Genomic DNA, 10,716 nt, shown 5'->3' with positions numbered 1-10,716 from the left:
CACGTCTACATACCTGATATACTGTATACTATATCACATGTCGACATACCTGATCCAGTGTGTCCAGCTGCAGCTGTTGTGCAGCACTGGGCAGGATGGCATTAACCTTGCTGCTGGTCAGGTTTGTTTCTTCCCTGTCATACTCCTCTACTTCCCTCCCTTCACCCAGCAGCAGCCCGTAGAATGCCTGCCGTATGGGCCGAGAGGTGATGTTCCCACTGGGTAAGCTGTGATCTTCCACTTGGATACCCTGTATCACTGGCCTACGCTGCAGAATGTATATCATGTAGGGGGGAAGTGTCCCGTTCGTCAACGGCAGCAGAGTCCAGTCTGGAAGGACACTCAGATGGTCTGGGAGAAGGCCGGCATCAGGCGCCTCGCCATCATTGAAGAAACACTCCAGGCTTTCGGGTTGAATCTGGTATGTTTCTATGCCCCGAGAGAGGGCCTGGAGGGCAGCATCCATGTTGTTTTCCCCATGACCAATGAGGAGGTGCACATTGTCCAAGGCCTCCTGCTTCTCCTGGAAACTGGCCAGCCATTTCAGCAACTTGTTGAAAAAGACAACCCCTTCCCAAGCACAAAAAAAAAAAACATATACAGTTAAAGTCGTAAGTATACGTACATTTTAGCCAAATACATTTAAACTCACTTTTTCACAATTCCTGACATTTTTTCCTTGTAAAAAGGACTGTCTTTGGTCAGTTAGGATCACCACTTTATTTTAAGAATGTGAAATGTCAGAATATTTATTTATTTCAGCTTTTATTTCTTTCATCACATTCCCAGTGGGTCAGAAGTTTACATAAACTCAATTAGTATTTGATAGCATTGCCTGTAAATTGTTTAACTTCGGTCAAATGTTTACAGAAAACGTTTGACCTCTGTCATTGCCAACAAAGGGTATATAACAAAGTATTGAGATTAACTTTTGTTATTGACCAAGTACTTATTTTCCACCATAATTTGCAAATAAATTCATAAAAAATCCTACAATGTGATTTTCTGGATTTTTTTTTCTCATTTTGTCTGTCATAGTTGAAGTGTACCTATGATGAACATTACAGGCCTCTGTCATCTTTTTCAGTGGGAGAACTTGCACAATTGGTGGCTGACTAAATACTTTTTTGCCCCACTGTACATACATACATACAAAACCCTAGTAGATATACAGGAGTAAAAACACACATACCCACCCTCGTAACACCCTGACCTGACCAAAATAATGAAGAAAACAAAGATAACTAAGGTCAGGGCGTGACAGATATATACATTTAATGTCTACTTTATTATATACTGTTTTATTTAAGTATATTAAATGTATTTTAAATTATCTAATTTGGGACACTTAATTAGTACTTACGCAAATGATTAATATATTAAATAAAGAGCAAAACAAATATTCTTTGAATACACTTTAGGTCTGTTATATGATTCTGTAGTATTTAAGTATACTTCAGTATACATATAATATATTAGTATATACTTTTTTCTTGGGTTGCTTCGAGATTGGGTTGCTTTGGAGAGTAGTCTTCCCACCTGATGGGAAAGCCCATCTTATCCAAGTTGACATAGTCGTTTCCTGCGATGGCGGCGAAGACTGGGAGAAGCCGTCTGTTGATGTTGAAGTGACTGCAGAAGCTTGTTGTGGTGTACCGCTTGCAGAGGATGTCATTTTGAGGACTCCCGCCTTGCACTGACGCTTTCATCCCACTTCAAACGGGACATGGGCAGTCACATGAAAGTCACTGTCATTGGACAGAACCGGACATTTTCACCTTTGAGCCAGTGAGGCTATTTCTTGGTCTGCCTCACAGATGCTGTACGAACGGAACCTTTAAGCTGGAGAGGGCCTGTTTGAAGACTTGTTTGACGAGGGTTGATATTTAGACTTCCCCCTTGACGCCCCCATGGACAAGTTGTTGGCTGTGTTGATCTTTGATTGAATTCGTTGGTGGAGAGTTTCAAACTTTTTGTCAGAGCCTTCATCTATAATCACATAAGGGTCAATGTCGCAATCTCTCAGAGCCTTAAAAGCATCAAGATCCCCTCCATGCTTCTGATCCAAACTTGAGTTAAAATAAAGCAAGTGGTAGAGATTACTGCCATCTATGATCAGCTTGGCGTTTCAGAAGTGATCATCTTTAAAAAAATAAAAAATAAACGTTTCATTTTCATCTATAAACCCGAGATGAGCTCCGTCTGGGATGTGATGTCTTTACAATTTAAGAGTTTCAGTCACAGGACTATTTATAGGATCATTACAATGGATGAGTTTTCATTTCGTTAACTTTTCCCTTTCGATACATCATATGTCCCTCGTGATCTCTTTATGGTCACTTCACCTGATGCTGAGTAGATCTGGGGTAGGCTGTCATTGTAAACAAGAATTTGTTCTTAAATGACTTGCCTAGTTTATCTATATATATATATACCACATTTGGTGCTGATTGGTCCAGCGGTTCTGTAGAAGAATGCATTTTAAACTAGTAAACATCATTGAAAATGTTTCAAAATACATCAAAAAGCATGTAATATTGCATGATCAGTTTGTTGCTGAGATCTGATATTTGGCAAGCGTGGTAAACAGTACAGAAGCACTAACCCTACATGTCATGTTGATATCATTTTCAGTTCATCTAAAACAATTGTTGTGTGTATTTACAATCTCCTTCTCCAAACAGATGAATCATTTACCTAGCTCTTATCAATAGCTCTTATCAATAGCTCTTATCAATAGCTCTTATCAATAGCTCTTATCAATAGCTCTTATCAATTTTGAACGTACAGTGCAAAGAATGTTATTTCTATCAGAACAAATAAAGTAGATACATTTTTCCACTTGGAACAGGCAGGTTCACTCAACCTTATTCATGGTTTCCTTGCACTTAAAAGTGGGAGAATTATGATAGATTTAAGTCAAGGTCAGAATATGTCATGGCTGTAGACACACATTTCCGCCAAAACGTTAATTTCTTTGATCTCCACAACAAATGAATAGCGGGTGTTATAGCATAATATTGTCATGTTTAAATTCAAGGTCAAAATACACAAAAAGAGAGAATGGTACATGAAAAAAGGAATTATGTTCCATTGAAGCGCGCTTAACTTGGTCTTAATCGGCCCTCATAGGAGGAATGTTTTATATAAAATGTTTTCTATTCCATCTGACTTGGAAATGAAACCTCGTAACAGACAAGCTGCTGCACACAATTGGTAAAAACTTGTTGGGTTGGTTGGTGTCTGGATCTGGAACCCAAAAGTGTCTGGGTTGGTTGGTGTCTGGATCTGGAACCCAAAACTGTCTGGGTTGGTTGGTGTCTGGATCTGGAACCCAAAACTGTCTGGGTTGGTTGGTGTCTGGATCTGGAACCCAAAACTGTCTGGGTTGATTGGTGTCTGGATCTGGATCCCAAAACTGGCAGGGTTGGTTGGTGTCTGGATCTGGATCCCAAACTGTCTGGGTTGGTTGGTGTCTGGATCTGGAACCCAAAACTGGCTGGGTTGGTTGGTGTCTGGATCTGGAACCCAAACTGGCTGGGTTGGTTGGTGTCTGGATCTGGATCCCAAAACTGGCTGGGTTGGTTGGTGTCTGGATCTGGAACCCAAAACTGTCTGGGTTGGTTGGTGTCTGGATCTGGAACCCAAAACTGGCTGGGTTGGTTGGTGTCTGGATCTGGATCCCAAAACTGTCTGGGTTGGTTGGTGTCTGGATCTGGATCCCAAACTGGCTGGGTTGGTTGGTGTCTGGATCTGGAACCCAAACTGGCTGGGTTGGTTGGTGTCTGGATCCCAAAACTGTCTGGGTTGGTTGGTGTCTGGATCTGGAACCCAAAACTGGCTGGGTTGGTTGGTGTCTGGATCTGGAACCCAAAACTGGCTGGGTTGGTTGGTGTCTGGATCTGGATCCCAAAACTGTCTGGGTTGGTTGGTGTCTGGATCTGGAACCCAAACTGGCTGGGTTGGTTGGTGTCTGGATCTGGAACCCAAACTGGCTGGGTTGGTTGGTGTCTGGATCTGGATCCCAAAACTGTCTGGGTTGGTTGGTGTCTGGATCTGGAACCCAAACTGGCTGGGTTGGTTGGCAAATGACTGTATGTACACTGAACAAAAATATAAAAGCAACATGCAACAATTGAAAGGTTTTTCTTTTTTTAAAGTTCATATAACAAAATTAGTCAATTTAAATGAGTTCATTAGGCCCTAATTTATGGATTTCACATGACTGGGAATACAGATATGCATCTGTTGGTCACAGAAACCTTCACAAAAACGTAGAGGAGTGGATCAGAAAACCAGTCAGTATCTGGTGTGACAAACCATTTGCCTCATCCAGCGTGACACATCTCCTTCACATAGAGTTGATCAAGCTGTTGATTGTGGCCTGTGGAATGTTGTCCAACTCCTCTCCAGTGGCTCTGTGAAGTTGCTGGATATTGGCGGGAACTGGAACACGATGTCATACTCGTCGACCCAGAGCATTCCTAACATTCTCAATGGGTGACATGTCTGGTGAGTATGCAGGCCGTGGAAGAACTGGGACATTTTCAGCTTCCAGGAATTGTGTAACAGATCCTTGAGACATGGGGCTGTGCATTATCATGCTGAAACATGAGGTGATGGGGGCAGATGAATGGCATGACAATGGGCCTCAGGATCTCGTGACGTTATCTCTGTGCATTAAACTTTCCATTGATAAATAGCAATTGTGTTCATTGTCCGTAGCTTGTACCTAACCATACTATAACCCCACCGCCACCATGGGGCACTCTGTTCACAACGTTGACATCAGCAAACCTTTCGCCCACGCAACGCCATGCCATACACATTGTCTGCCAGTTACCCAGAACAGTTGAAACCAGGATTCAGTCACAGCGTGCCAGTGGCCATCGAAGGTGAGCATTTGCCCACTGAAGTCAGTTACGTCGCCGAACAGCAGTCAGTTCAAGACCCTGGTGAGGACGACGAGCACGCAGATGAGCTCCCCTGAGAGGGTTTCTGACAGTTTCTACAGAAGTTCAGCAGCAAACCAACATTTTTATCAGCTGTCCGGGTGGTTTGTCTCAGATCATCCCGCAAGTGAAGAAGCCAAATGTGGAGGACCTTGGCTGGCGTTCACAAGTAGTATGCGGTTGTGAGGCCAATTGGACGTACTGACAAATTCTCTAAAACGACGCTGGAATCGGCTTATGGTAGAGAAATTAACATTCAATTATCTGGCAACAGCTCTGGTGGGCATTCCTGTAGTCAGCATGCCAATTGTACTCTCCATCAAAACTTGAGACATCTGTGGCATTGTGTTTTGTTGTTCCCCGCACAAGGTGCACCTGTGTAATGACCGTGTTTGCCTTTCACACCAGCTACCTGGGTTTGCTTGTGTGCCCCGCCATTCGCTAGAGTATTATATGCATCTGTAGCGATTATGTAAACTTCAGTAAACACTTAATTTATTAAAACTTACCGCGCTTCCAATTGGATTCCATCGACAAGCTGTCTTCAAACTTGATGGGAAAGCCCATCTTAACCAAGTTGACATAGTCGTTTCCTGCGATGGCAGCGAAGACTGGGAGAAGCTGTCTGTTGATGTTGACTTGTCTGCAGAAGCTTGTTGTGGTGTACCGCTTGCAGGGGATGTAATTTTGAGGACTCCAGCCTTGCACTGACGCGTTCTGCCACTGAAAATGGGACATGGGAAGAAATCCAGCCTGGATGGCAAAAATATAAAAGTCACTGTCATTGGACAGGACCGGACACTTCCACCTTTGAGCCAAGGAGGCTATTTCTTGGTCTGCTTCAAAGATGCAATGCGCGAATGGCACCTTCAGGCTGGAGAGGACCTGTTTGAAGACTTGTTTGATGAAGACTGGCAGTAAACCTCTCTCCCGAAGCCCCATGGACAAGTTCTTGGCTTGGTTGATCCTTGATTGAGCTCGTTGTCGGAGAGTTTCAAACTTTTTATCGGAAAAGTCAGAGCCTCCGTCTATAATCACATAAGGTTCAATGCCACAATCTCTCAGAGCCTTAAAGAACTTGCAGACCTGGTCCTCAAATACATCATAATCCCCTGCATGCTGCTGATCCACACATGAGGTCAAATAAAGAGAGTGGTAGATATTACAACCATCTATGACTACCTTGCTGTTTCTGAAGCGATAATCTGTTAAAATCGCTCCATGATCACCTATAAAGCTGGTTAAACCCAAGACACCCATGATGTGATCTATCTAGGATGTGATGTCTTTCTAAGTGAAGAGTTTCAGTCACAGGACTATTTATAGGATCATTACAATGGATGAGTTTCCTTTTAGTTAAGTTTCCCTTTCAATACGTCATATGTCCCTCATGATCTCTTTATGGTCACTTCACCTGCTGCTGAGTAGATCTTTATGGTCACTTCACCTGATGCTGAGTAGATCTTTATGGTCACTTCACCTGATGCTGAGTAGATCTTTATGGTCACTTCACCTGCTGCTGAGTAGATCTTTATGGTCACTTCACCTGCTGCTGAGTAGATCTTTATGGTCACTTCACCTGCTGCTGAGTAGATCTTTATGGTCACTTCACCTGCTGCTGAGTAGATCTTTATGGTCACTTCACCTGATGCTGAGTAGATCTTTATGGTCACTTCACCTGCTGCTGAGTAGATCTTTATGGTCACTTCACCTGCTGCTGAGTAGATCTTTATGGTCACTTCACCTGCTGCTGAGTAGATCTTTATGGTCACTTCACTTTAAGGTTTATTAACTTAAAACGCAGGAGGACATGGAGTGAAGCATTTCAGTCACATGACTATCTACATCATCATCATTACAATGGATAGTTTTCTCTTTTGTTAAGTTTCCTTTTCCCGAAAACCTAACAGGCAAATGCCCTGGAGGAGGAATGTATTATGAAAACAGTGCTCATCACACATGATCACTTAGACACTGCCAGGTAGCTTGTCTAGTTTCCTGCTCCATTGTATTTGTGAATGAAACCTCCATAACTGATAAACTGCTGCACACTATTTCTATAAACTGATTGGGTTGGTTGGCAAAGGCCTGTCTTTAGTATAGGTTGCTGATGGTGTTGTGGGCTACTGTGATGGTGGTGTTGTGGGCTACTCTGGTGGTGGTGTTGTGGGCTACTGTGATGGTGGTGTTGTGGGCTACTGTGGTGGTGGTGTTGTGGGCTACCATGGTGGTGTTGTTGTGGGCTACCATGGTGATGGTGTTGTTGTGGGCTACCATGGTGGTGTTGTTGTGGGCTACCATGGTGATGGTGTTGTTGTGGGCTACCATGGTGGTGGAGTAGTGGGTTACCATGGTGGTGGAGTAGTGGGCTACTGTGGTGGTGGTGGTGGTGTGGGCTACAATGGCGGTGGTGGTGTGGGCTACCATTGTGGGGGTGTCGTGGTCTACTGTGGTGGTGGTGATGTTGGTGGTGTGGGCTACCATGATGGTGGGGCTGTGGGCTACCATGGTGGTGGAGTTGTGGGCTACCATGGTGGTGGAGTTGTGGTCTACTGTGGTGGTGGTGCTGTGGGCTACCATGATGGTGGAGTTGTGGGCTACCATGGTGGTGGAGTTGTGGGCTACCATGGTGGTGTTGTCGTGAGCTACCATGGTGGTGGAGGTGTGGGCTACCATGGTGGTGGAGTTGTGGGCTACCATGATGGTGGTGGTGGGCTACCATGGTGGTGGAGTTGTTGTCTACTGTGGTGGTGTGCTGTGGGCTACTGTGGTGGTGGTGCTGGGAGCTACTATGTTTGTGGTGGTGTGGGCTACTGTGGTGGTGGTGGTGTTGGTGGTGTGGGCAACCATGGTGTTGTTGTTGTGAGCTACCATGGTGGTGGAGGTGTGGGCTACCATGATGGTGGTGCTGTGGGCTACCATGGTGGTGGAGTTGTGGTCTACTGTGGTGGTGGTGCTGTGAGCTACTATGTTTGTGTTGGTGTGGGCTACTGTGGTGATGGTGCTGTTGACTACTGTGGTGGTGGTGTGGGCAACCATGGTGGTGGAGTAGTGGGCTACCATGGTGGTGGAGATGTGGGTTACCGTGGTGGTGGTGTTGGCTACCATGTTGGTGGTGGTGGTGCTGGTGATGTGGGTTACCATGCTGGTGTGAGAGAGAGGAGAGAGAGAGCATACTTAAATTCTCACAGGACACTGGATAAGACAGGAGAAATACTCCAGGTATAACAGACTGACCCTAGCCCCCTGACACGTAAACTATTGCAGCATAAATACTGGAGGCTGAAACAGGAGGGGTCGGGAGACACTATGGCCCCGTTCGACGATACCCCGGACAGGGCCAAACAGGAAGGATATAACCCCACCCACTTTGCCAAAGCACAGCCCCCACACCACTAGAGGGATATCTTCAACCACCAACTTACCATCCTGAGACAAGGCCGAGTATAGCCCACAAACATCTTCCATACGGCACGAACCCGAGAAGGGTGCGCCAACCAGGACAGGAAAATCACGTCAGTGACTCAACCCACTCAAGTGACCCACCCCTCCTTTGGTCGGCATGGAAGAGCACCAGTAAGCCAGTGACTCAGCCCCCTTTATAGGGTTTGAGGCAGAGAATCCCAGTGGAGAGAGGGGAACCGGCCAGGCAGAGACAGCAAGGACGGTGCGTTGCTCCAAAAAAAAAATATATATATATATATATATATATATATATATTATTTTTATTTATATAGCCCTTCGTACATCAGCTGATATCTCAAAGTGCAGTACAGAAACCCAGCCTAAAACCCCCAAACAGCAAGCAATGCAGGTGTAGAAGCACGGTGGCTAGGGAAAAACTCCCTAGAAAGGCCAAAACCTAGGAAGAAACCTAGAGAGGAACCAGGCTATGTGGGGTGGCCAGTCCTCTTCTGGCTGTGCCGGGTGGAGATTATAACAAAACATGGTCAAGATGTTCAAATGTTCATAAATGACCAGCATGGTCGAATAATATTAAGGCAGAACAGTTGAAACTGGAGCAGCAGCACAGCCAGGTGGACTGGGGACAGCAAGGAGTCATCATGTCAGGTAGTCCTGGGGCATGGTCCTAGGGCTCAGGTCCTCCGAGAGAGAGAAAGAGAGAAGGAGAGAATTAGAGAACGCACACCTAGATTCACACAGGACACCGAATAGGACAGGAGAAGTACTCCAGATATAACAAACTGACCCTAGCCCCCCGACACATAAACTACTGCAGCATAAATACTGGAGGCTGAGACAGGAGGGGTGCCTTTCCGTTCGCCCACACCACGGCTACCATGGTGGTGGTGTTATGGGCTACAGTGGTGGTGGTGGTGATGGTGGTGTGGGCTACCGTGGTGGTGGTGGTGTGGGCTACCATGATGGTGGTGTTGTGGGCTACCATGGTGGTGGTGGTGGTGGTGGTGGTGGTGGTGTTGGTGGTGTGGGCTACCATGTTGGTGGTGGTGGTGTGGGCTACCATGTTGGTGGTGGTGGTGGTGTGGGCTGCCTTGTTGGTGGTGGTGGTGGTGTGGGCTACCATGGTGGTGTTGGTTGTGTTGGTGTGGACTACCATGGTGGTGTTGGTGTGGGCTACCATGGTGGTGGTGGTGGTGGTGGTGTGGGCTGCCTTGTTGGTGGTGTTGGAGGTGTGGGCTACCATGGTGGTGTTGGTTGTGTTGGTGTGGAACACCATGGTGGTGTTGGTGTGGGCTACCATGGTGGTGGTGGTGTTGGTGTGGGCTACCATGATGGTGGTGTTGTGGGCTACCATGGTGGTGGTGGTGGTGTTGGTGGTGTGGGCTACCATGTTGGTGGTGGTGGTGGTGGTGTGGGCTGCCTTGTTGGTGGTGGTGGTGGTGTGGGCTACCATGGTGGTGTTGGTTGTGTTGGTGTGGAGTACCATGGTGGTGTTGGTGTGGGCTACCATGGTGGTGGTGGTGTTGGTGTGGGCTACCATGGTGGTGGTGTTGTTGGAGGTGTGGGCTACCATGTTGGTGTTGGTGGTGTGGGCTACCATGTTGGTGGTTGTGGTTGTGGTGTTGGTGTGGGCTACCAGGGTGGTGGTGCTGGTGGTGTTGGTGTGGGCTACCATGGTGGTGGTGGTGGTGGTGTGGGCTACCAGGGTGGTGGTGCTGGTGGTGTTGGTGTGGGCTACCATGGTGGTGTGGGAGGACATGGACCACTATACTAAGGCTGTATATAATTCACTATACTACGACTGTATATAATTCACTATACTATGGCTGTATATAATTCACTATACTACGGCTGTATATAATTCACTATACTACGGCTGTATATAATTCACTATACTAAGGCTGTATATAATTCACTATCCGATGGCTGTATATAATTCACTATACTACGGCTGTATATAATTCACTATACTACGGCTGTATATAATTCACTATCCGATGGCTGTATATAATTCACTATCCGATGGCTGTATATAATTCACTATACTACGGCTGTATATAATTCACCATCCGATGGCTGTATATATGTGTTGCGAAGCGAAATCCATTTTACCAGGACAAATGTTGACTTGCCTTTTATATTATTTAAAAACCTGTTTTCTACTCAACCCTTATTTTTGTTGGCATGAAACCAGAAACATCTGTCTTTCCATCCCATCCAGAGTTCCATTAAAGCCAATTTCCACCCCCTAATATCAAACCCTGCTAGCTGACAATTACCTTCCAACAGTTGCTATGCAACTGCACCATCTCTGTAGAAGCTTGTCATTTACCCAGCCAAA

The 10,716-nt window shown here is 45.9% G+C and overlaps 1 protein-coding gene across 1 annotated transcript in view; it reads right to left on the bottom strand.

Moving 5' to 3' along the window:
- The window catches only part of LOC139378773 (single-strand DNA endonuclease ASTE1-like), an 8,232-nt gene extending 2,020 nt beyond the window's left edge, over positions 1-6,212 (bottom strand). The window contains exons 1-2 of the mRNA XM_071121266.1: positions 5,462-6,212; positions 50-570 (exon numbers count right to left, since the gene is read on the bottom strand). Of these exons, the coding sequence (XP_070977367.1) occupies positions 50-570; positions 5,462-6,212 (1,272 nt within the window). The remainder of the gene's footprint in view (positions 1-49; positions 571-5,461) is intronic.
- Positions 6,213-10,716: the final 4,504 nt, after the last annotated feature.

Source organism: Oncorhynchus clarkii, chromosome 2 (assembly GCF_045791955.1).
Source record: "Oncorhynchus clarkii lewisi isolate Uvic-CL-2024 chromosome 2, UVic_Ocla_1.0, whole genome shotgun sequence".
Classification (NCBI taxonomy): domain Eukaryota; kingdom Metazoa; phylum Chordata; class Actinopteri; order Salmoniformes; family Salmonidae; genus Oncorhynchus; species Oncorhynchus clarkii.
This window is presented reverse-complemented; position numbering and strand designations above follow the sequence as displayed.